Source organism: Lolium rigidum, chromosome 3, assembly GCF_022539505.1.
Source record: "Lolium rigidum isolate FL_2022 chromosome 3, APGP_CSIRO_Lrig_0.1, whole genome shotgun sequence".
Taxonomy (NCBI): Eukaryota; Viridiplantae; Streptophyta; class Magnoliopsida; order Poales; family Poaceae; genus Lolium; species Lolium rigidum.
Window position 1 is genome coordinate 380330915 of NC_061510.1, and position 25685 is coordinate 380356599.

The 25685-nt window shown below is 51.5% G+C and overlaps 3 protein-coding genes across 3 annotated transcripts; 2 read left to right on the forward strand and 1 right to left on the reverse strand.

Moving 5' to 3' along the window:
- Positions 1–693: 693 nt before the first annotated feature.
- LOC124697519 lies at positions 694–1647 on the forward strand. Its single transcript, XM_047230101.1, has one exon. The coding sequence runs from the start codon at positions 694–696 to the stop codon at positions 1624–1626; it is 933 nt and encodes a 310-aa protein (XP_047086057.1). The 3' UTR covers positions 1627–1647.
- Positions 1648–1952: 305 nt separating this feature from the next.
- Positions 1953–4470, reverse strand: LOC124700661 (BTB/POZ domain-containing protein At3g50840-like). The gene is given in 5 exon segments (XM_047232750.1): positions 1953–2489; positions 2576–3216; positions 3219–3900; positions 4136–4205; positions 4297–4470. Coding segments are annotated over 5 exon segments (2013 nt in total). The 5' UTR covers positions 4380–4470.
- Positions 4471–22642: 18172 nt separating this feature from the next.
- LOC124704400 (thioredoxin-like protein HCF164, chloroplastic) lies at positions 22643–25018 on the forward strand. Its single transcript, XM_047236654.1, has 4 exons — positions 22643–22866; positions 23039–23269; positions 24023–24126; positions 24486–25018. Exons 1-4 carry the CDS (start codon positions 22690–22692, stop codon positions 24766–24768), a joined length of 795 nt encoding a protein of 264 aa, XP_047092610.1. The 5' UTR covers positions 22643–22689; the 3' UTR covers positions 24769–25018.
- Positions 25019–25685: the final 667 nt, after the last annotated feature.

Sequence of the window (25685 nt, forward strand, 5' to 3'; positions counted from 1 at the left end):
AAATCAGTGTGTAATTTTCAGGAAAGATGACAAAAGAAACTCATAGCCTAAGCTATTGGGGTTGGATGGAAAACAAATATTACCTCTGTCCATAAATAGATGTCTCAAATTTATCAAAATATTAATATATGTAGACACTATTTAGTGTATATATACATCCAAAATTAAAATAACCTAAGACATCTATTTATTGACGGAGCGACTATCCCACGTTCCCACGCCGATGTGTTAACTTCGGGAATGATGTCACCGTATGCCACCATACCTCGTGTCCTTAATCAACCCGAGCAGGAGCAGGGATCGAAGTCGAGGAGATCGGTGTCAGAAACCTTCGTGTCGACGTAGATAGCCGCGGAAGTACCAACTTTTTTTATGGGCTTGCCTACATGGTATGCGAGCTTCTTTCGTTGGAGTAGCAAAAGGCAACCAACGAGTTGACAGTTTTCTGGGTTTACGTTCGAACATACGCAGTCAGTAAACAAGTGCAGCAGCATAAGACAAGGCCGGGCCTTATCTCAGCCTGAAATTGTCAATATTTTCATGGGCCTTCGCTTACCAGCCCAATAAACGCAACGATCCACCAACGGTCGTCGTTCTCGCTCGCTCCCACGGTACGGTTGGCCCTTCTGCTTCGTATCCATCCACTCCCACACTCTCTCTGTCTCTCTCGCTCCGGTCGCGTCGCCGGCAGATATGCTGATCTCTCCGGGGCTCGCACCACCGCCGCCGTATCAACCGTCCCATTACCTCACCGCAGCCGGCCTCTGCGGCCGCGGCCTAGGCAGCCCCATCCAACCGACCGCCACCACGTCGACGACTCTCCACAACCGCCGTCGTAGCCGCCCGCTACTCCACTCCGCGCCTGCCGAGGCCGCTGCCATCACGACTACCGTCCCTTCGAGAGAAACGGAGTGCCGCCTCGACTGCGACGACCTCCGGAGGCTCTGCAACGAACCCGACCTGGAGGGCGCAGTTAACCTGCTCGACGAATTGCTCCAGCAGAGAGGCGGCGCCGGTGCGTCAGGCCAACTCGCGCCAGAAGAGCAGGCCGCGGTCCTCCAATGCTACACCGACCCGCTCTCGCTGGCCTCTCTCAGACGAGGCCACCGCCTGCTCTCCAAGTCCATGTCCCGCTCCCAGCATTCCGGAATCGCCACACCCATCTTGCTCCGTCTCGCCACCCTGTACTGCAAGCTCGGCGCCCCTGGCGACGCGCGGCGCGTCCTCGAGAGACCGCCACGGCCTCCGTCTCCGCTGCCACCGGTCAATGACGACGGAGCGCAGGCGAAGCGCAAGGAAGCCTACGAGAAGGTGCGGGAGCTGCACGAGGAGATACGGGCGATCGGCTACGTCCCGGACACCCGCTTCGTGCTGCACGACATCGACGAGGGCGCCAAGGAGCGCGCGCTCATGTACCACAGCGAGCGCCTGGCCATCGCGTTCGGGCTCGTGAGCACGCCGCCCGGCACCCCGCTGCGGGTCATGAAGAACCTCCGCATCTGCGGGGACTGCCACAACGCCGTCAAGCTCATCGCCAAGGTGACTGGCCGCGAGATCATTGTTAGAGACAACAAGCGGTTCCACCATTTCAAGGACGGCGCCTGCTCCTGCGGGGATTACTGGTGAGGCATCTTCAGTTTTCGCCACTCCTGCCATTGTCACCAATTCCTATCTTTAGTATAGTTCAGTGTCTTGATCAGGTCTGTAAATTTTAGCAAAGGCTTGTGTGGCCTTGTGTAAGTGAAGAGAGAATAGTGATGCACTTTGTTTAGCCGACAAGATGATATTGGACAAGTGTACATTGCTACAACGAAATCTGATTGATCGAACATGGTGAAGCTCACAATTCTTCCTAGGAAAACCCCTCATATTTTCACAAATCGAAGTAAAGAATCAAGAGAACAAAACAGGGAAGCTGAAAGCTATCATGTGCACTGGGGAGGAGGGAGGTATCAGGGGCTCTGCTCAACCCGTGCCCGGCGTGGCCGCGCCACCACAGACCGTGGCTGTGACTGGCAGACCTGCGCCGGGAACTTGCATCCAAACCTCTTCGTCACCATTGAACCCCACCTGCCCTCTGCAGCCGGCTCCGCTCCTCTATCCCCAGCAGCGCCGCCTCGGCGGTCTATCTTCTGGATGGCCTTCCTCATGATCGTGCACTCGCGCTCGAGCTCCTGCACCCGGTTCCGCATGCTGTCCATGTCCAGCCTGAGCATTTGGTTTCCCCTCGTCGCCACCCGCCATGTTCGGCCGCCATCGCTATCTCCTTCTTCCTCGCCTGGGCCTCCTGCACCACCTTCATTTGCAACAATCGTCCGTGCTATGGCCCGCCGCAACTGGAGCTGCTCGAAGAAGAGCACCTGAACTACTGTCCGCAGCGGCAGCCGTTCGTTTTGTGCCGCGTGGGTGCACGCCTCTAGTGTCAGTTTGCGGCCGTCTACAACGCCGCTCACCTTCTCCTTCTCATCTTCCCTCAGGGCTGGATGAGCCTGCACAAAGAACGTCTACTTGTCAGCACTGGCATTGTGCAGCAAACATCAAGATGACATTCAGAAATCAGAATGTGTGCCCTTACCTTGATATAGATGTCGACGGCACGGTAAAGGCCATCGTCGTAGACGCGAGCGCTGTCCGGCAATGCCCAGGCGAGGTCGCAGAACTTGTCCGTCTTCAGGTTGGCATCCGTCGCGATCTCCCCCAAGTAGGCGTCCATCAGCCTGCCCACAGCCAGCATTGCTCGTCTGCTCGCCTCTCTGCCCGGCGTCTCTGCCTCGGTGCCCTCCTCGTCGACCTCTTCAGCACCTCGGCCCTCGAGGAAGTACCGCACAATGCGCTCGACGCAGTCCACGTCGTAGAGCGTCTCCACTAGGTACGAGTAGCTGGGGATGAGCAGGTCGTCGACGGCCGCGTCCGGTAGCCTGGAAGCTATACGGTGCTCCAGCATGTCACGGGAAGCCTCTGATGCCTGGAGAATGTTTGCCGTGCGCAAGAGGCCGAAAAGGACCCGTGCGGTGGTGGCGCCCACTGCCGTGCCGGTGTGGGCAGTGCTCTTGATGGTCTCCTCGGGGAGGTTGGCAATGACGGTCTCGAGAAGCGCCTTCTGGTCGCCATTCGCTGCCATTGGAGCGGCGGCGGCGGTAGCTGCGGTGCCGCCACCGGCATGGCGGTCGGAGCGTGACAGCCCGGGGATGGAGCGCTTGGCGTAGGTAATGAGAGCCCCTCGATGACCTCAGGGCCGACGCCCTTGTCCTTCATGGCGGCAATGACGCGAGTGAACGTGACCAAGGACAAGCCGGCGAGGTCGTCGAGCAGCGTGGACGTGGCCGCGGCGCCGGCACTGTTCTTCCGGCGCGGGCGGTCGCCGCCGGCCGCGTCGGCGACGGGCCAGCCGAAGAGCGCGGTGGGCGCGGACGCGGCGGCCTTGGCCGCGACGGCGTCGACGCAGCGGGCGACGAGGCCCAGGTCGTCGGCGAGCGGGAGCAGGCCCTCGCACGACTTGAGCGCGCGGACGGCGTCCCTGGGGTTCCGCAGCACGGTGTGCGAGATGAAGCGGTCGGCGCGCGAGACGAGGTTGTCCTCGCAGTGGTCGTCGGACATGTCCAGGCGCTCGGCGGCGCAGCGCAGCGGGGCCGCGGTGGCCGGCGTGAGGTCGAGCTTGACGCCGTAGCAGAACTTTGCGGCGAGCTCGAACGCCTCGGCGCCGCCGGGGAAGTCGGGCAGGCGGATGCGGTGCGCGTCGGCCTCCTCGTCCGCCTCCAGCACCACCTCCTCCTCTCTGATCTCGTCCCCTGCGTCCTCCTCGTCTTCTTGCTCCCGTCCTCCATCTGACTGCTTGACCAGGCTTGATTCCCTGTTGGTGATAAGGTCGTGAATCTTCTTGCTCTTGGACATTAACGGGAACTGCAAGCAAGACATCGACTTTAGCTAGCTGTAGCTACTTTCAAGATCAAGAATCGCCGGTAAAATTCCTTGCTGTACTTCACAGTTCGAGACAGAGATTCGCGCAAGATCGGCAAGCAAACAGAGACCAAGACGACAGAAATGTGCATGCATCAGAAACTCCAGGTACTGTTACCAGAGGAATGGGGAAAAGTTTGGAGAGTTGGTAGAGTGGAGACAAGATTGAGCAGCCGACCTTGTGGAGATGGAATGTCATGTCGCCCACCTCGATCACGACGTCGCTGGGCAATCCCGTGGTGCAGAACCTGGTGACGAACACAAAGACATTAGAGATCATCACGGGAACAGCAAATCGCCCGCATAAACCGACGGAAGAGACAAGGATCAGTCGCTCACCATGCTTGGCCTTTGGGGCTGGGCTGCTGCTCCTCCGCCGGAGCCATCTCCCTCTTGCCCTTCGTCTTCCTGCTCCCCTGCATCGCAACGATCTTCGCAGACACGACGGAATGGAGAGAGATTCTTCCACGGACTCTCTCTGCTACGGCATTTCCAGTGACGGATGCGCGTGGAGTGACGGGAATCAGAGCAATGAGGGCAGCTCGCTCGCAATAATGGTGCGCTATTCCAGTGTTCGTATTAGGTGTAGAGTTAAATGATTCCAAATGGTAGCACGGAGAGAGAGAGAGAGAGACAAGATGGGCGTTTTGGTTTTCTTTGAACCTGTGCTTGCCTCAAAAGCACGTATCCTCCATTAGCCTACCGCCATTTGTTTAATCGACCCGTACTCGCTTTCTCGTTAAGGCTGGTCATGAGTACGATAAGTATCGTATACTAAGTATCACGCATATGATACTTGCCTACGATACTTATCTCTATAGTGGGTGGTATTATATTGTAGTATCATAAACTTTTAAATTTATTATTTTGTAGAATCCCAATGTAAATCTATGTACAAGATCTATTTGGTATTTATTTTTCTCGTAATGTGCGCTATGATACAGTATCTACCTATGTTACTCTAATCCTATCTCTCCTCATTAATTAGATGCCACATCATCATTTTGTGGGCCTTAGATGCATGATACTACCTATGATACTAGCACTATGGCCAGCCTAACTAGTGTTTTGGCAACCTCTCTCCGCAAAACTGCCGTCCACTCTACTGACAGAAGTATTTTTCTTGTTTAGTTAGTAGTTCAAAATAGGCCACAGCAAGAGTGAAATTCAAGTAGAGTAGTGAGCCGTTCACGTGTTTGGTACACTTCGAGCTGGCTCTTCCAACAACCTCACACATAACTTGTAGTACTGTATTCATTTCCACTTTTCCTTGGAATATTGTATTACATCAGCTTCCAAAATACAAGCTTTTAAAAAATTAAACCAACCTTCAAAACGACTTATATCTCGCAACCAAAAAACCGTCATTTCGAAGCTGAACGGATGGGCTCAGCAACAGTTAGACAGGGATCAAGATAACTCATCCTAAGTTCCTCAATTGTAAACTTAGCCCGAGATAAGATCCAGACAGCGATCACGCGAGGCCAAAAGCGGCATTAGTTTAACCCAACTGTCCGCGAACAGGGTTAACGGTGTGCTCACAACGAGAAGAATGAAGGAATCTGGCGGCACGAGACCAGGTAAAGACTGTTCTTTTCCCTGAAACCAACATTAGCATTCCATAGAATATGATCAACTGATCCACGGGCCATCTCTCTTTGTCAGGTGAAGACCAGGACCAAGAGCAGCAAGCGCTCTGGAATTTGAACTCTGAATTCGCGCTGCTGCCTTGATGAAAGAAAAATTTCGAAACCATGGATGGATGGACATCATCTGCTGACCTGACTGACTGTGATAATAAATGGGGAGGCGTGATCCGGCCATGAATGCTGGAGGTGCTGGTGCATCGCCATTTATTGTGTTGTGGGTATAGAGAGAGTGATGTCGGTGGTAGATAGATCACGACGACAACCGCCCCAGGTACTCTGCTCCCTCGCCGCCTGGAAAAGAGAGGCTTCTGCATGTGTGACTGGTCATGAGTCAAGCCGGCAATTCGACCCATGGGTACGTGTGCCCATGGGCACCCGACCCGAATGGGTAGGGTATGGATCTCGATGTTCGTCCATGGAAACGACCCATGGGCAACCCGATTAGTCGTGGGTCGGGCATGGGTATCAATCTATGCTCACGGGTTGCCCGATGGGTCACCCGATTAATATTACTAATTAAAATAATTGCATTATTTTGTATGGTACGTGGGCTATGGTACACATACTAGACAGTATAAATCGTTTACACACAAAGCTCTTGTATCCAGACATCAAACATGTGCATATTATTACTACTTGCAATCACAAAGCCAAGAACGGAAACGCACCACTCTTTGTCCTCGGCAGCCGCAACAATGTGCCGATGTGTTCTAAATATTTAGTTGCTTCAAACTCTGCATTTTTTTGTACCCGATGGGTTGCCCGATAGGGTTGGGTTGCCCGATGGGTTTGGGCATGGGTCTCATTCCTTACCCATGGGTAGGGTCGTGGGTCACAGGTGTGCCCGATAAGGATGATGGGCATGGGTCTAGTTTAGGTCGACCCGACCAAACCCGACCTATTGCCAGCCGCGGTCATGAGCACTCGTGCCGGTGGGGGGCTGTGCCAGTGGGCGTGCCTGCGATCGGAGCTGGTCACCTGGCAGTGTGCCATGACATGAATTGGACCTGGCCATTCACCTGCCAGTGTGCCATGGCGTGGCATGGCAACAGGGACGCATAAAAGGCACAAAGCAAACCACAACCAGAATCGTGGAGGCTTGTCATGACCCACGACACGAGCCATCGGGCTAGGGGATTTGTGTGTTCACTTTTGGCTGGCTTATGGGCAGATTTGGGCATGGCTGATCTGTCTCTGGATTTTCAGTGTAAAAAACAATAGTGTAGTCCTAGAGCTATCTTGTGCGAGTTGTGGCTGGTCAGGTTACAGAAACCCAGGGAATCCATCCAGTGCCCCAACGAGATGCGAAAGCAGGCGAGTGGCTATGGGCAAGCTTGCTTCAACTTTTCTGAAAGCGTTGGAGTCTTTGGAGTACGAGAAAAAGGCTATGGTCAAGGGCAACTTGAGTGCTTTTTTGTTTTTCACTTTGGAGGTTTTCGATGGCTTCAGCTAGTCCCAGCTGAAGTTGCGCGTTCGATCGCCTTGAGAGTCAGGCGATCGATGTTGAGACTGCTGCTGTGCGAGTGCTGTTATCCCCATCATCGAACTTACAGCCCACAATCTGTTGTTGGTACTGCTCCGGTGTTCCTTTTGTTCATACCTCCTCCAAGTTCTGATCACACCTCTGAGGTATATACATGATCAATCCGAATAGCGAAATGAATGAGTAGATGGATGATCAGTGAGAGCGTGCCACGTTCAGCACAGTAACATTTTGAGGATATCCATGCGGATGCTGGCGATCTTGGCAGTGCAGGGCATGGGGCTACGGGAGTATGCGGTGGTGGCAAGCAACCAGTGGTGTGTCTCAGCTTTGTTCAAACCTTTAAGGAACCAACGGCAAGGGTCGTCTCATGATGCGGTCCTAGCAACCTTTTACCGAGCCTTTCGTGAGTCGATCCATTGCCTTTCTGTGATCTTCATGCAATGAGTGTGCATGCTATGGCAAGTTGACAACCGGAGTGACGCCATTTTGCATCCATTCAGGATTTCACGAGGACGAAGTGTCTCATTGCTTGTGCAAACATTAAGGCAGGGCAAACTTTATAAAATGATGAAAAACTAAAATAGTCACGAGACATTAATATTATGTATGACTCTAAGACAGTAACCTAGAAAAATAGAAATCGAAAAATATTTAAACATAAGTAGAACCTAAAAATAGAGTAAAAATAAATTAGCTTTATTGGCGTATATAAGTCCTAGGCAATGACAAAACTCTACCTCCTTTTGAAAATCTCTAGTAGTTATATTGATCATGACTTTCGAAATTCTCTTGCTTGATGTAGCTTGGCATCATTTCATCAAGAAGCCATTGTGGACATTATGTTGGGTGACTCAGACTTGCTGACCTTGCTCGCCGAGAAAGCTCTTTCAATTGTTATCATTGTGACGGGTAAATTCAGTGTTGCAACTCACCGTTAGCATGAATTACGAAGAAAATCTAAATGTAGAACGATAGAGAGAGATTTGGCGTAATGTGTTGGATGTATTATTGAGCCTCATGGACGAGTATATATAGGCGTACAGAGATCATCTTGGAGTGCAAGGCAAGACACGAGAATCCTATCTCTACGCTAGACTATCCGTGCGTACACGGAATATATCTCTAACACTAACGGTTTGGAGGCACTTTTTATACTAGTTGTATCCTTATTTATAACTAATTTTTTCTCAGTTGCAACTCTACTTGCAACTGAAAAAAAATCTCTCTTACAATCCACTTTACAACTCAAATGCATGAATCATGATGCAAATCCAACAAGGAAAGTTATACTTTCCCCCATCCCTCCTCTCCGCCCGCTACAGTAGCTAGACGCGCTTTCGCGAGATCTGGCCCGAGCCCGAGCCCCTTCGGCGACGATGTCGGCCGGAGGTGGCGGAGGAGAGGCGTCAGCCTTAGTTTTCTAGATTAGGTTTAGTCTCCCGGCGTTTTGCCGGTTAGGTTAGGAGTAGAAGCTCTGGTTCTTGGCTACTTCCAGAGCGGGCCGAGCGTTGGTGGCTCCCCTCTCTGCTCCGATGGCCGGAGTTCAGGGGGCCCTCCTCGACCGATCTCTTCAATAAGGCCGGCGTCATCTTCTTCAAGCTCTTCCGCACACCTCTTCTTCCGCTCCTGGCCGGCCTTGGTGGTGAGGGGGAGGGGTCGAGGAGGTTGTCAGAGGCTTGATCTGGAGGTGGCAGGGGTTGTTTGCCTCTCCGGTGCTCTGGCACGGCACCGGGTGGCCGTCGCTGGCGGCCTCCCTCCAGATCCGTGGTGGATCTGGATCTGGAGCTCTTCGGTGACACAGCCCTTCGATAAGGTGCCTAGGAATCATCAGTCGAAGAAGAAGGTGGCCTCTCTGCTCCCTTGGCCGGCCATGGTGGCGGGGGAGGGGCGTAGAGGTAAGCTGAGATGTGGCTTTCCGACCTGACCGACCGTGGTGGCGAGGGGGACGGAGATGCATATCAGTTCTTGCTCTTTCTTTCTTCATGATGATGTTGTACTTGTCGCTGTTGGTCCCTCTCTCGATTCCTCATACCCCATGGTCGTGGCGTGAGCTCGGGATTGGTGTGCTGCCGGTGATGGTTTCTCTTTGGAGCTCATCTCCGACGTTTCTAAGGCGGCTTCCGTCTTCACGTCGGACTCAACGGCAGTAGGGCTGCCGCTCCGTTGCTGCTTGCTCTGGCTGTCGGTGTTCTACTCGGCTTCGTCTCCAAGCGGCTTGTTCCCCGGAGATGCGGCCGCAGACCGTCGCCGGAGCTGGAACTGGAGGAAGAAGACGATGGAGGACTTGATCGCGTGTCGAGTTTTATCTAGAGTCTTCTTTGCTATTTGTTTTGGACCCCTGTGTAATTCTTTGTAATCATAGGGCCTGCTTGTACTCCAGTTTTTTAAATAGCAGCTTTGATCGGGTGTGTTCACCCGGCGAATTGTTCAAAAAAAAAAAAATGATGCAAATCCAACATTACAAGAGTCTCGAGTGGCCTCTTTGAGTTGAACAAGGGTGCTACTCTTTCATCCTTTGCCTCTTTGGGTTCACCTGTGGCCGAACAGTACGGTGTCAGTACATCTCTGAACTATTTTTATGCAGACGAAGTTGGGCAGGGTCGCAGGGACAAAATATATCTCGGCCGGAATAGGAAGTCACGGCAAGAGTGCCGAGCAAAGGACAAGGTAGCCTTGCTTAAACAAAAACATACTATATGTGCTACAGTACATTCCCTCTCCGCGTCTATTAGCTCACATGCATGGTGGTACACGACAATCAGCCCGGCGTGTTGGCTGTATCTGCTGGAAACCAGCATCATGTAGACGTATGTGCCAAGATCTAGCAATGTTCCCTCTTGATAACAGCGCATAATTCCCCCGATTAAACAAACGCACATCATCGCTCGTTCCTCAGGGTCCGGACGGCCTGAAGATGATGATGGTGCATGGGTGCAGTCCATTAATCGGGGACAGGCGATCTTGACAAAGCGAAGGGGAAGGCCAGGGTGTCCTTGTCATGTCACGTACGCGATCACGCATGCATGCAATGGGCAGGGCCATCTCGGCAAGCGACAGAATGATCGAGTGTGGTGTGTGATCGCGACGCATGTACCGTCGTCGCCAATCAGTCGCCGGCCGCCGGGGACCCAAATTTGCCCATGCGTCTTCCGTCCCAGAGGTGCACCACCTGGCCGAGGAGCAAGGAATGTTTTCCCAAGGCACGAGCCATCTCCAACTGTTCGTGTTCGATGCAAACAGATCGAGATTATTCGTTTTGATCCGCACGAAACATGTGGAGAGCAAATCTTCAGTCCAACGGCTTGAGAGCATCTCCACTCGTCTCCCAAACGAGGCCTCCGAGCGACGTTTTTTTCATCCGGACGGCGAAATTCGGCTTAGTCGCGCCCCCGGTTCCTCGATTTCGTTCGGATTTGGCCCTTCATCCATCCGGCGAGCCCACGCCATCCCCGGTCCCCCGAGGCGAGCTCGGGGACTCCGGACGAAAGAATTTGGCGTGAAACGTCGTGTGGACCCTCGTAGTCGGCGACATGACCGCCAAATCATGTCGATTTCCCTCCAATTTGCTTGCATATCCCCATTCTCTCCCGCCGAATTTGTGTAGGCATCTCCATTCTCCTCCTCGTCTTCTCGTCCACCACCATGCCGCCGAAGGCGAGGAAGCCGCGTACGAAGAAGGAGCGGCCGCCGGGTGTGTCCAACTGTTATCACCAGAATTTGACCGAATCAGAGGTGGGCCGCGATCAAGATGGACTTGAAGAATATACATGGAAGAAATACGTGAATCGGCCTGTTATGCAAAGTTTGGGCTAGTTTGCCCATGTATCTGTAATATAGTAGGATACGTGTCGGTTAGTTAGAGCTTGACTCGTGCACGGTTGGGATTATTCCCACGTTAGAAAGTCTACGGACTATAAATATGTATCTAGGGTTTATGAAATAAACAACAATCACGTTCACCACAAACCAATCTAGGCGCATCGCCAACTCCCTTGTCTCGAGGGTTTCTTCCGGTAAGCATCATGCTGCCTTGCGATCTAGGCAGTACAAGTTTATTCGTTGTTCATGCGTTGCTCGTATCGAAGCCTTTTTGATGGCGAGCAACGTAGTTATCTTAGATGTGTTAGGGTTAGCATTGTTCTTCGTATCATATGTTGTCGTCGTGCAACCCTTAGACATCTAGCCGCCCTTACACCTATCTTAGGTGTAGGGGCGGCACCCCGCTTGATCATTATTTAGTAGATCCGATCCGTTATGGTTGCTCCTTGTTCTGCAAGGATTAGTTTAATATCCGCATAGTTAGGCCTTACAAAGGGTTGAAGGATCCAGCGGCACGTAGGGTGCAGCTTTGCTAGCCCTAGACAGGATGTTCCGGGATCAACTTCGTGTTGGTTTTTAGGCCTTGTCTAGGATCGGCTTACGATCACCGTGTGTGGCCGCGAGGCTCAATCACGAGTAGGATGTTCCGATTATGCGGTGAAAACCCTAAATCGTAGTAGATCGTTTTAGCTTTGTTTTGATCAAGCAGGACCACCATATATTCGTACACCTCGTGCGAATCATGGGTGGATCGGCTCTTTGAGCCGATTCACGGGATAACCCGAGAGCCGATCGAGGCTCGTATTTAATGTTTACGTGTATGCCATGCAGAAACTAAGCGAGGCACATCCATCACCTTCCCGGCCGGTATAGGTCGGTGGCACGCCCTTGCATCAGCATCGGACGTGCGTGCCGAATCTTTGCGGGCCGTCGCTCGGAGGGACCGTAGCCAGCCGCAGCCCTAAGTTGTTCCCGGCTCTACTGTGTTGCCCGTCGCCGCTCGCCGGTGGGTTTCTGACCGCAACACATTCTGGCACGCCCGGTGGGACAATCTTCGACATCAACCGCATCGCCATCTACATCTGAGATGGCGGAAGGCACTCCAGTCACGTACGAGGATTTGACCGAGGAGCTCAAGAAGAAGTATGACGAGGTCAAAGCGATCCTCGAAGCCGACCTCATCGGCTCTTTTCACATAACCCGCTCACATGGCGTCCGGTGGAAAGGGTTCTCACCCGAAGGCGCGCTCGATGGAGTGGATCCGTCCGCCCCGTCCGAAGAACGCACCGGGTCCTCGCGTCGGGAGATTAACTACATGGTAGCTCACTCGCTGCACCGCCATTCCGAGAGCCCGGTGAACACTTTGGAGCGTGTCGCTTTCGGGTGATCCAGAAATCATGAGGCATCGCACTCTCCGTCAGGACCAGCTCTCGGGACTTACCAAGGAGAGATGCCACTCCGAGTCCCGTCCACCGCCGCCATTCGCGTTGGCAGCACCGGAGGTGCCGAATTCACCGGCATACGTCATCTACAAGATCGGTGGTGACCCTAGCGACTACCGGCTCTTGCATGAGGCGCCTAAGGAGATCCCTCACGGATACACGTGCACATACGTGCCGACCGCAAGAATCGGGCACTCACAAACCAGAGCTGCGACAGCGAGGGACTTCGCAACAACGAAGGAGCTTCGGGAACGGATCTTGAGAAGCGTACGTGGCTAGCTAAGTATGCCACTCCGACAAACCTCCGCAGCTCAGCTCCCGCAGCTTGGCTCGGAGCTGGAAAAGCAAGCATGGCCGGCTAAGTATGCCACTCCGGCGAATCTTCGTAGTTCGACTCTCGCAGCCCAGCACCGCGGATCAGATCAAGCACAATCTCGAGAGACCAGGTTCGGCATGGTGCCGAAAAGGAGGACAATCGGCTATTCCAAGCCGTACCCCAACGAGTACGAGTTCATCCCGCTACCACCCAAATATCGGCTCCCCGATTTCTCCAAGTTTAATGGATCGGATGGTTCCAGCCTCCATCGAGCATGTGAGCCGATATTTGGCACAGCTGGGCACGATCTCAGCGGCAGATGAGCTACGTGTGAGGTTCTTCGCACAGTCCCTCACAGGATCGGCTTTCGGGTGGTACACATCGCTGCCACCAGACTCAATCCGGACTTGGAAGCAGTTGGAAGAACAGTTCCACATGCAGTATCACTCAGAGGCTTCCGAGTCCGGCCTTGCCGATCTAGCACAAGTACGTCGAAGCGTGGAGAAACCGTGGCGGAATACGTCCGGCCGCTTCGAACCGTTAGGAACCGATGTTATTCGGCTCGTGTGACTGAAAAAGAAGCAGTCGAGTTGGCAGTGGTGGGCCTTGCATCACCAATCAAGGATATGGCCTCCCAAGCAGACTACCCTTCATTGACGCACATGGTTCAGAAACTGTCATTATATGAACAGCGCCACCCAGACTTGTACCAGGACAAATTCAAGCGTGCGGTAGTCCTGGTTGAAACAGAAGAAGATGAAGGGTCCGCGGGAGATCAAGAGGTAGCAGTGGCTGAATGGACTCGGGGGGCAACCCCCATATCCTGCAAATGGGTTAAGCCACCAGGTCCGCCCAGAGGATTTGATTTCGACGTAACTAAAACTGAGCAGATTTTTGACCTCTTACTGAAGGAGAAGCAGTTGAAGTTACCCGAAGGCCTCAAAATCCCCACGGTACAGGAGCTGAACGGAAAGCCATACTGCAAATGGCATAACTCGTTCTCCCATACCACCAACGACTGCAGGGTGTGGCGTCAGCAGATCCAAATGTCGATAGAACAAGGACGTCTAATTTTCAACCAAGTACGCCATGAAAGTCGACACTCACCCCTTCCCCGCCGTTAACATGGTGGAGTGCACTTACCCTGGAGGGTGCCAGCCAGGATTCTCGTTCAACATCAACATGGTAGGACCTGGACACCACTCTGGTAAGGGTGGAGACGAGGGCAGCTGCTCTCATAGCAAGGACAAGGAGGAAGCCGTTCCACGCGATCGGCCCCGACACTTCCAAAAAATCCTGGTGACAATCAAGAGGAAGGCCGATTCCGGCAATCGGCCCGTATTATCCGTACCACACGCTCTCCCCGCATTTGGTGTCGACCTCACGGTGACGGGAAGCTAGGGTATGGGTTTACATCGGCCGATGAGCCGGAGGAAGTCGACATCGGACCCGGGGATAAGCCGCGACCAACTTTTATCAGCAAGAAGTTAGATCCACATCTCGGGGGTCAGATGATAGCTCGTTAAAAGAATACCCGGATTGCTTTGCATGGGATTACACAGAGATGCCCGGGTTAGACAGGAGCATCATTGAACATCGGCTCCCCTTAAGAAAGGATTTCGGCCGTTCCAACAACGAGCACGTCGATGAAGGCCGAAATTCTGGAAGAAGTCAAGAAAAAATCGAGAAGATGTTGGCCGCCGGGTTCATCGAGGCCATGCGGGTATGCTGAGTGGATCTCCGATGATCGTTCCCGTAGAGAAGAAGGACGGCCGATGGCGTGTGGCCATCGATTCCCGAGATCTCAACGAGCCACTCCAAAAGATGAGTATCCGATGCCTCGTGGCGTAAACGTTGATCAATGCAACGGCTGGCCACAAGGTGTTGAGCTTCATGGATGGCAACGCCGGCTATAACCAAATCTTCATGGCTCCGTGAAGATATACACAAGGCCGCATTCAGAGTACCGAGGGCAGTAGGCTTGTTTGAATATGTAGTCATGACCTTTGGGTTGAAGAATGCTGGTGCAACGTACCAACGAGCCATGAATTATATATTTCACGATCTGATCGGCAAGTTGGTGGAAATCTACATCGACGACGTGGTAGTCAAATCTGTCTCCATGGAAGGACACTTGGATGATTTACGACGCATCCTAGACCGAACTCGGAAGTTCGGACTGAGAATGAATCCGAAGAAGTGTGCTTTTGGTGTGACGGCTGGTCAGTTCCTAAGTTTTCTGGTTCATGAACGGGGAATTGAGATCGGCCTGAAAAGTCAAGAGGCAGTGCGTACCATGCAGCCGCCCACCACGAAGAAGGAACTCCAACGTCTCATCGGCAAGATCAATTTTGTCCGACGATTTATCTCTAATCTGTCAGGACGAATCGAGCCGTTCATAGCACTGGTGAAAATTAAATCTGATGACGAGTTTCACTCGGGGGCGAACGACAGACGAGGCGTTTGATGAGATTAAGCGGTATCCGACAACGCCGCTCGTGCTAGTTCTGCCCCAACAAGACAAGCCGTTCTATATCTACTTGTCGTGAGCCGACACGTCCATCGCTTCGGTGGTGGTGCAACTCTATGAGGGTGTTGAAAAGGTCGTTTTCTACCTCAGCAGAAGGATGTTGGACGCGGAGACAAGGTATCCCGAGGTCTAGAAGCTTTGCCTTTGCCTGTTCTTCACCTCGCACCAAGCTTCATCACATCCTTTTGACGGCAGAGATCATCGTCATATGCAAGTCAGACGTTGTCAAGCACATGCTGTCGGCCCCTGTTTTGAAAGGCCGACTTGGTAAGTGGATGTTTGCGTTGTCGGAGTTCGATCTTCGGTATAAGCCTGCGAAAGCAGTCAAGGGACAAGCGCTGGCCGATCTTATAGCTGAACGGATCAATACCAATATAGCAGCACTATCTATACGTGCATGGGCTATGTTCTTCGATGGATCGGCTTGTGAGGATGGTTGTGGCATCGGCATTCTGCTCGTGTCGCCTCGGGGGGCAACATACTCCTTTTCCATCAGACTATCTACCCCTTGCACCAACAATGTCGCTGAATATGAGGCGGTGCGTAAGGGAATGGAGTTGCTGCTGGAAGCCAGGGCAGAAGTAGTAGAGCTTTTTGGAGACTCAAAGTTGGTGATTAACTAGCTCACGGATGATTATAAGTGCGAGAGTGAATCGCTTTTCCCATATTGGATGGAATGCCGTGAGTTGATGACACAGTTTCGGTACATCAACTTTAATTGGGTCCCAAGATCCCAAAACACCGAGGCCAACGATCTCGCTCAAATGGCGTCAGGCTATAAGGACATATCGGACGGGTCGAAGTTCGGTGCAGTTCTTGGAACGAGATGATTGGAGAGCCGAAATCTTCAATTACTTAAAAGATTCGGCTCGGGGGCACCTAAACGGATAAGATACAAGGCCATGAAGTATGTCCTCATAGGAGACGACATGTTCTACGAGACGTTGGAAGGGTTACTACTCAAGTGCTCGGGACCAACCGAGTCTAATCGGCTCTTACATGAGGTGCATGAAGGCACTGTGGAACTCACCGATCGGCTCATAAAATGAAGTGGCTAATTAGGCGATCAGGGTTTTATTGGCCCACCATGCTTGAAGATTGCTTCAAGTACTACAAGGGGTGCCAAGCGTGCCAGATGTTCGGGAAGATTCAGATGGTACCCGCGTCAGCAATGAACCCTATCATCAAGCATTGGTCGTTTCGAGGGTGGGGCATGGATATGATCGGCAAAATCCATCCGGCGTCGAGTAAAAAACATGAATGTATTTTGGTTATTACAGATTACTTCACCAAGTGGGTGGAGGCCGTCCCTATGAAGAAGGTGAAATCAGAAGATGTGATCAAATTTGTGAAAGAACACGTCATTCATAGGTTCGGGATTCCCCAAACTATCACGACCGATGGAGGTTCGGTCTTTATTTCTAAAGAATTCAGAAAGTTCTGTGATGACATGGGGATTAAGCTGATCCGATCATCTCCATACTATGCTCAAGCCAACGGGCAAGCTGAAGCGTCCAATCAGAGCCTGATCAAGCTGATCAAGAGAAAAATTGACGAGAACCCTAGGGATTGGCATGAAACGTTATCAGAAGCTTTGTGGGCCTACCGCATGTCATGCCATGGAGCTATAAAAACTTCGCCATACCAGCTCGTCTATGGACAGGAAGCCGTATTACCTTGGGAAATTACGGCTGGATCAAGACGTGTCACGTTTCGTGAATGATCTAACAGCTGAAGAATATGCAGCTTTGATGAGTGACACTATTGAGGATGCAACTGTAACTTAGACTTTGGTCGTTGGAGAAGATTAAAGAGAATAAAGCCAGGGTAGCTCGGGCATACAATAAGAAGGTGAGACCAAAGGAGTTTCAAGTTGGTGATCTAGTATGGGAAGCCGTGTTGCCACTAGGAACCAGGGATAAAACATATGGCAAATGGTCTCCTAATTGGCACGGTCCTTACAAAGTCATCCGTGTTCGAAGGGCAATGCCTACATGCTTGAACAGCTTGGATGGTGCGAAGTTCCCAAGTGGCCGTCAATGGCCAACATCTCAAGAAGTATTTCCCAAGCATGTGGGATGATGGGCAGTGAGGTATGGAGGCCGATTCTAAATCGGCCAGTAAAAAAAAATCACAGCCGATGCACAGACAACGACTTGAGAAAACATGCGGAGACAACAGTATGCGAGTATAGCCGATGCACGGGCATCGACTTCAGAATAATAAAAGCCGATGCATTGCCATCGACTCTAGAGGAACAAGCTCAATTAAGCAGGTTAGCAGATCGGTTTCAGACCAGAAATCATGATATTTGGGATGAATCTCCTAGTGGGTTTGCTGAGGAGTTCAATCTGCGCGTTTAAGGTTGGAGGATGGTTTGGACGTGAGTTAGACCTGTTGGACCGCGGAATAGGCAACGGCTTGGCCTCAAATCGCGTTTATAGTACAAGCCGATGCCCTGCCATCGGCCCTCTGTACAGCGACTTCGTTCGACGATCGGCAAAGTTGACAAGAAAGCAAAATTGGGGAATATTTTCTTCATTAATAGTGGGATTTCTTACAAAGAAAGAGCCGATTGCTCAGGGAAGAAAGAACAAAAGCCGACTACTACTACTAGTCCCTGATCTAAGGGCCATTGCTGCCCTCGTCGTCGTCGTCGCTGCCGCCGGCGCAGCTGCTGATAGGCTCCTCGTCGTTGCTCCCGTAGCCTTCTACGGGAGCTTCATCTTCCTCATCGTCGTCATCGCTGTCGTCGTCCCACCAGGCGCGGAGGCGCTTCGCCGGTGGGTAACCTTCGAGGGAGTCATCGTCGTCCTCCTCCGCCTCTTCCTCGGAGGAGGTGAAATCGTCCCAGGAGAAGCGGTCGTCCTCGCTCTCCGCCTCCTCCTCCCCGTCGACGAGGAATTGAAGGCCGCCCTCTCCGTCAGTCAAGGATTTGTCATCCTCGGACCAGATGGAGGAATCGTGTTCCTCCTTGTCCCACGTTGTTGGGGCGAGGATGTCGTGCGCCGCCAACGAGCCCCACTCTGGCGTCGGCTCACGGAAGGGAGATGATACGTAGGAGGGGTTCGAGGAGGCAGAAGAGGAGGAGGAGGAAGAAGACATGGCTACGGAGGAATGGGGTTTTTTGCCGATGGCTAGTACGGAGCAGGAGGGTGAAGTGGCGAACGGTTTAGAGTGGTTAAATAAAGGGGATATAGTGGAGATTCAATGCCACAGCAGTTTCCAAGGAGATGGTGCCCAACAGGAATAAATTTGCCAGATCGCGCATAGAAGTCGAGAAGGCAAGGCATCATGATGAAGGATACTGCGACGGTTCTGCCACGACATGACCCGACGAAGAAAAGCAGAGTGATTTTGGAAATATAAAGTCCAAAACCAGGGGGGCATGTGTTATCACCAGAATTTGACCGAATCAGAGGTGGGCCGCGATCAAGATGGACTTGAAGAATATACATGGAAGAAATACGTGAATCGGCGTGTTATGCAAAGTTTGGGCTAGTTTGCCCGTGTATCTGTAATATAGTAGGATACGTGTCGGTTAGTTAGAGCTTGACTCGTGCACGGTTGGGATTATTCCCACGTTAGAAAGTCTACGGACTATAAATATGTATCTAGGGTTTATGAAATAAACAACAATCACGTTCACCACAAACCAATCTAGGCGCATCGCCAACTCCCTTGTCTCGAGGGTTTCTTCCGGTAAGCATCATGCTGCCTAGATCGCATCTTGCGATCTAGGCAGTACAAGTTTATTCGTTGTTCATGCGTTGCTCGTATCGAAGCCTTTTTGATGGCGAGCAACGTAGTTATCTTAGATGTGTTAGGGTTAGCATTGTTCTTCGTATCATATGCCGTCGTCGTGCAACCCTTAGACATCTAGCCGCCCTTACACCTATCTTAGGTGTAGGGCGGCACCCCGCTTGATCATTATTTAGTAGATCCGATCCGTTATGGTTGCTCCTTGTTCTGCAAGGATTAGTTTAATATCTGCATAGTTAGGCCTTACAAAGGGTTGAAGGATCCAGTGGCACGTAGGGTGCAGTTTGCTAGCCCTAGACAGGATGTTCCGGGGATCAACTTCGTGTTGGTTTTTAGGCCTTGTCTAGGATCGGCTTACGATCACCGTGCGTGGCCGCGAGGCTCAATCACGAGTAGGATGTTCCGATTATGCGGTGAAAACCCTAAATCGTAGTAGATCGTTTTAGCTTTGTTTTGATCAAGCAGGACCACCATATATTCGTACACCTCGTGCGAATCATGGGTGGATCGGCTCTTTGAGCCGATTCACAGGATAACCTGAGAGCCGATCGAGGCTCGTATTTAATGTTTACCGTATGCCATGCAGAAACTAAGCGAGGCACATCCATCACCTTCCCGGCCGGGTATAGGTCGGTGGCACGCCCTTGCATCAGCATCGGACGTGCGTGCCGAATCTTTGCGGGCCGTTGCTCGGAGGGACCAGGGCCAGCCGCAGCCCTAAGTTGTTCCCGGCTCTACTGTGTTGCCCGTCGCTGCTCGCCGGTGGGTTTCTGACCGCAACACCAACGCACAGTGGGCGGCGGACGAGCTTCGGCGCCAGATCGAAACAAGCGGCAGGGCGGCGGAGGACGAACAAGCGAGGAAGATCTCCATGGCCATGAGCATGGGCCATGCTCGCTGCGGCGGCGGCGCCGCCATGTTCCCCGGCCAATGGCCGATGCAATGTACAAGCAGTTCCCCATCGACTTTCTCCCCTTCCAGCTTCTCGCCGTCATCGCCTGCCATGTTCCAAGAGGCCACCTACGGCCAAACGTCCAGGTTCACGCCGTCGCCGCCCGAGCTCGTCGTCGGCAACCTGAACGAGAACCAGTACGAGGGCATCTCGCCGGCCCTGCGACGAGGGCCACTCCCGTTCGGTGCGATGGCGTCGCCAAACGACGAGGTGATGAACGAGATGATCAATTCCGGCTCCATGGCCGCCGCTGCGAGCCCGGGGTTCTTCACGCAAGAGGAGGCGAGGGCGACGGCAGCTGTCGCGGCGCGCAACGAGTGGGTGGAGGATGTGGCCGACGGAAGCCAAGCCGTCGAAGAAGAAGAAGAGGAAGAACCAACTCAAGCCGAGGTCGCCGACGCCAACCTGTCGAAGGGAAAGAAGAAGAGGAAGGACTCGCCGCCTGCCGAACCGCGTATCAAATGGACGGGGAAGGAAGAGGAGTGCCTCGCCGAAGCTTGGATGACCGTGTCCATGAACGGCATAACCGGGGCCAATCAGTCGTATGCATAAGCGGACCCAAAACTATTTTGAAGCCTGGGCAAACAGTGTCAAACAGTGTTAAATAGTGTCAAACAGTACCAAATACGTGCAAATACGTAGAAAATACAGCTTGCCGGCCGGCCGGAAGCCTGGGCAGCCGCCCGGGCAACAGGGAGGGTAGGTCCGCCCATGGTCGTATGACACGTATTGGCTTCGAGTGAAGCAGGCGTTCGACGAACGCAAGCTCGTCAATCCCTACTTCAACAAGACGATCATGAACCGGGGAGACAAGGCCATGGGCACCCATTGGGGGATCATACAGACGGCGTGCAGCAAATGGCACGACATACAGGAGGAGATCAAAGAACGGCCGATGAGCGGCCACGACTTTGAAGCCAAGGTATGCTCACGCGCCGTGGCTCCTCCGTCGACCCTGCATGTAGTGATCGCCGTGAGCTGACCCGTCTCGCTGTCCTCATTTTCCCCAGATGTGTCGTGCTTTCGACATATACCAGGACGACACCGGCTTGACGTTCAAGTTCCCGAACGTCTTCTCCCGCATCGAGAAGTGCGAGAAGTGGGCGGAAACCCGCAAGAACCTCTCCAAGAGCAAGAACAAACAGACAAGCCCGACGCTCCGGCGCCAGGCTCGTCGGATGGCCGCCCGGAACTCGGCCAGAAGAAGCTCAAAGATCTCAAAAAGATGGGCCATCCCGCCGAGAGGCTGCAGGCGTCGTTCGACAAGTGCTGGGCCGACGCGAGGACGCACGCCGCCGGGAGGGACGACAAGTTCGACGGCAGGTGGAGGGAGATGCTCGCCAACCAAGGCGCCCGGATCGCCCTGCTGAAGAGGATGGCGGCGGCGAAGAAGAGGAACACAGACTTGGCGTTTCTGATGGGCGGCAACACGGACCTGATGGACGAGGAGATGAGGATTTGGTACGAGGGCCATCGCACCGACATCCTCCGACCCACTCCGGCCAATTCTTCGTCGTCTCCGGCTCCTACCTCGTCTTCCTCACCGTCTACGACGTCGACTGCCGCCGCTTCGACGTCGACTGCGGCTGCCGCGACGTCGGCCGCCGCTTCGACCACGGCGTGTGAGGAAACTGGGCCGTCAGACACCGCTGTGCCAGGCGGGACTACCGACGCCCCTGTTTCAGTGTAATTTCCCTTCGATCGCCGATCTGTGGCTGATCCTTTTGCCGATCAACTGGCCGTATTTGTAGCGGGACGACGATTTGTTTGAATTTCGACTTTGTCCGCCGAACTCCGGGTGGACGACTGGAAATATGGTTCTCCCCACGATTTTATTTCGTCCAATCCGGCGGTTGTTTCGTCCGTATTTCGGCGTGGAGAGGCCAAACGAGTGGAGATGCTCTGACACGTAGAAAACAATTTACATAACAAATTTTCTATATAAACTGTTTCTATGTAAATTGTTGATCAAACAATTAATTTGTAAACTCTTCTCTATGTTAATTTTCTATGCAAATAGAAAAATTAATTTATAGTGAACAGGGAAAATCAATAAAAGTTGTCAAAATTTGTGTTTGCGTCGGACCGCTGGATTGCCCCCGATCCAAACGGACAAGCCCTCTTTTTTTTCCATTTTTATGTTTGCATCCCGACCTCATTTGGGCCGCCCTAAGAAACGTGAGGAAATGTGATGCCAAAACACTGACTTTGGCTACTGGCAATTGTTGCGTTGTCGGGATGCGCGTGCTTGACTAATTCGGGGGAGTTTTCTGGAGAACTCGACACTTTTTGCCGGTTGAGGGCGCGTTACATGTATTGCGCGTCAAACTTTGACTAATAATTTAGTCAGTTAAATATAAGTTATACATCATCCAAAAATATATCATTGAAAAGTTTTTGGAAATGTTCACCGGAACATATATTTTTGAATGCCATGTAATTCATATTAGTTTATTAACTTATTAGTTAAAGTTTGAGTCGAAAAACGAAGTGGCTTTATATTTCCTGAGGGAGGGACTTTGCAAGTTTAGGATAAACTAGCAGTTAATTGAAGACTGCAAATTTAGGCTCAAAAAGATATTTTCGTGACCGTCTGACCGAGATTCACCAAAATTTCAGGCAACTCAGAATTCCTTCACACGATTACGGGCGACGTGGCGCCGCGTCCGCCACCCACATCATCATCTTCTCCTTTGACCCGGCACCAGGCGGCTCTTCGTCAGTTCGTCCCTTCCTCATTCCTCCGCCATCCCGAAGTCCCGAACCGTAACCGAGAATGGCGAGTGTGGTCTCGAGGTGCTCCGGCCTCCTCCTCCCCGACCTACGGCCGGGCCTCGCTGGATCCCACAGGCGCTCGCTTCCACCTTCGCCCCTCGTCCATCTGCGCCGGGGCCGTCGCCGGCCGAGAACCCTGTCCTGCGTCGCGCCGCCCGACTCCGCGGAGTCGAAGACGGTGAGGCCTAGCATCCCACCAAGATAACATCGTATTCGTACTGATTCGGGACAGCGGATGAACTGATTACTGCCCCCTTTGCTTAGTATTCACATTAGTACTCAAAATGTTTCAGTCAGATAGAACTGTAGCATGAACTGTGAAGTGATTCCTGCTCCCCTTGCTTCCACAGGACGAGCAGGAGGTCAAAGCTAATTTGGGTGAGGAAAAGGCTCAGCCAAGCAGCAGCAGTAGCAAACCCCAGGAGCCTGCTGGAGAGCCACCTGTCCCAGACAAGGATCTCAACAGGAGGGTAGCTTTGCTCTCCACTCTTGGCGCGGTGGGATTCTTTGCATCTCAGAGGTTCAAACTAGGCGGGTTCTCTCTGAAAGATCTAGCAGCCAATGCTGTACCATATGAAGAGGTCAGCGATTCTAGCTCTTAATTCTGTACTGAATAATGTAAAAACAACCTATGCTGGGGAAAAGGATTCTTGCTGTGCAGAATATGTTGGTAGTGCTAAGTGTCAACAGAAAAGAAGGTTTTGCTGCCATTTTATCCACTTGAAGTTAGCTAGCGCAACCTTCCACATATATGTTGATGCTTATGGTTGCAGTAAGTGAACAGCTAAACATGCTACATTGCTGATTATGGTAGAACTCAACACACAGCGATGAGAATGATGGCACTAAATATATCTAAGTGTTCCTACTTTATATAACATGTCATTCCAGCCATGCTACGTCCTTCAATCTTGATCAGAACTTTTTATCAGCTAATCGTAACAGTTAACTCATCTAGTCAATTTCATGGACATTTGACAGATTAAGTTCAACATGCATTTATTGTTTATTGGCCTACCATTTTTTTTTCCATTAATCCAATGAATGTTTCTTTCAGTTTATTTTAGTCAAGTTGCAAGATGTTAATTTTTTTAGGGAAGATGCCTGGACATGAAAATTTTGGTTAGTTGTAGTTCATAGATTTAATAACGCTTCATGTAAAAGCTTGCTCCTGTCTGAGTTGCCCATTGGTAAACTGGTGTTTAAAGAATTTGTGCACTATAGATGATTGAGCCTCGTATGGTTCTGCTGACCACATTTCATTCTCATATTTTCTTTGAATTACAATCCTAATTGCCCTCAAAATCCAAATAACCTGATTATTGCGTCTGCAGGCTCTCGCAAATGGAAAACCAACTGTTGTTGAGTTTTACGCGGACTGGTGTGAGGTCTGTCGAGAGTTAGCTCCAGATATCTACAAAGTTGAACAACAGTACAGGTAACTTTCCTCTAACATTTGAACTTATATTACTTTTCTGAATCCTAATATGCACTATCAGTAGAATACAACCTTGTAGCTGTGTAATTTCTTCAATGAGTACTGATGCACCACAGTTCAAGTGAGTCTAAAACTCGATTATTCTGATCTACACCCAGGTGCATATGCATTTGCGCATTTCAATTTATTTTTGGAAAGAAACATAAATTTACATCATGTTAGAGAGCAGTTCTAGTTATACCATATCTGAAGGCATTATACCAACAAGTCAACAACACAGATACAAATACTGACTGGAACGGGAAGTAGTGTTACATTTCTTCAGATTCTAGTTAACTTACCTTGAGAATTCTTTGTAGGGACCAAATCAACTTCGTCATGTTGAATGTCGATAATACAAAGTGGGAACAAGAGCTTGACGAATTTGGGGTAGAAGGCATTCCTCATTTTGCCTTTCTGGATAAGGAAGGCAATGAGGAAGGTAATGTTGTTGGGAAGCTTCCAAAACAGTATTTCCTTGATAACGTAGTTGCTCTAGCTTCTGGTGATGCCACGATACCTCATGCACGAGCTGTTGGTCAATACTCAAGTGCAGAATTCAGAAAAGTTCATCAAGTTGCCGATCCCAGAAGCCATGGCTAGTAATAACTCTTCATGGCTACTAGTTTTAGTTATAACGCCATGACTCGGTGACAAGTAAGTTGTGTTCTCTCTTGAAGATAGTCTGAGCACTAGCATATATGTTGTCTTTCTACAGGAGAAATGGGTATGCCGTTGGTTACCGGAAGTATGTCTGTACATGATGCGACACATATTTCATGAAGTAGATGCATCTTCAGCAATGCCCTTTTGAGGGCTGTGGTAATATAGCTCTTTACCAATACTAGCTGAATACCGGTATGTTGCCATGGCTCTTTGACGTGTTCTCTTTCCGCAATTGTAAACATAGCACACATGCAAATTCACATGCATAGAAAAACATGACGACATAAGAGCATCTCCACCGGCGCACCCCATATTATGACTGGCAACACTGCCGACAAGGCTCTATAGGAGGCGCCGGCACACGTTCCCTCCATATTGTGAGGGGATGCCTACATCGGCGGCCCAATAAAAATCTCCAAAAAAAAGCGAAATCGATAATTTTTATTGAAATTTAAGAAGTTTTACAATTTTTAGAACAATAATTTAGACTAATTCCTGTTCTTCCTAGCCGGAGTCGAGGTTAATGATGCCGGCCTCCGTAGCTGACCGAATGAAGGCTACATGGCTGGCATTGTCGATGATGTTCTTGATGGTGCGGCCGGGCCAGAACCGCCTTCGCTCGGCGATGTTCTTCTCCAGCAGTGGATGCTCGCCAGTGAAGTGGTTTCGTGCCGCCTCTTGCTCCTCTCGAAATAGTGTTGGCTAGAAGTTATTGTCCCGGCCTTGGGGACGATTTTGGATTGCTCACAAAACTACCAGCTCCCGGTGAATCGACCTCAAATCGGATTGGGGGATCCGGTTTAGTAGGGTTCCCGGATCGGGCCCTAACTCACCGAGCGGATTCCCCAAATAAA

Bases quoted from the DNA above. Each gene is read 5' to 3' on its own strand.
- LOC124704400 (XM_047236654.1), top strand. From the start codon at position 22,690: ATGGCGAGTGTGGTCTCGAGGTGCTCCGGCCTCCTCCTCCCCGACCTA. The intron at 23,270-24,022 runs GTCAGCGATTCT...TTGCGTCTGCAG, and splicing joins ATGCTGTACCATATGAAGAG to GCTCTCGCAAATGGAAAACC. The intron at 24,127-24,485 runs GTAACTTTCCTC...AATTCTTTGTAG, and splicing joins AAAGTTGAACAACAGTACAG to GGACCAAATCAACTTCGTCA.
- LOC124697519 (XM_047230101.1), top strand. From the start codon at position 694: ATGCTGATCTCTCCGGGGCTCGCACCACCGCCGCCGTATCAACCGTCC.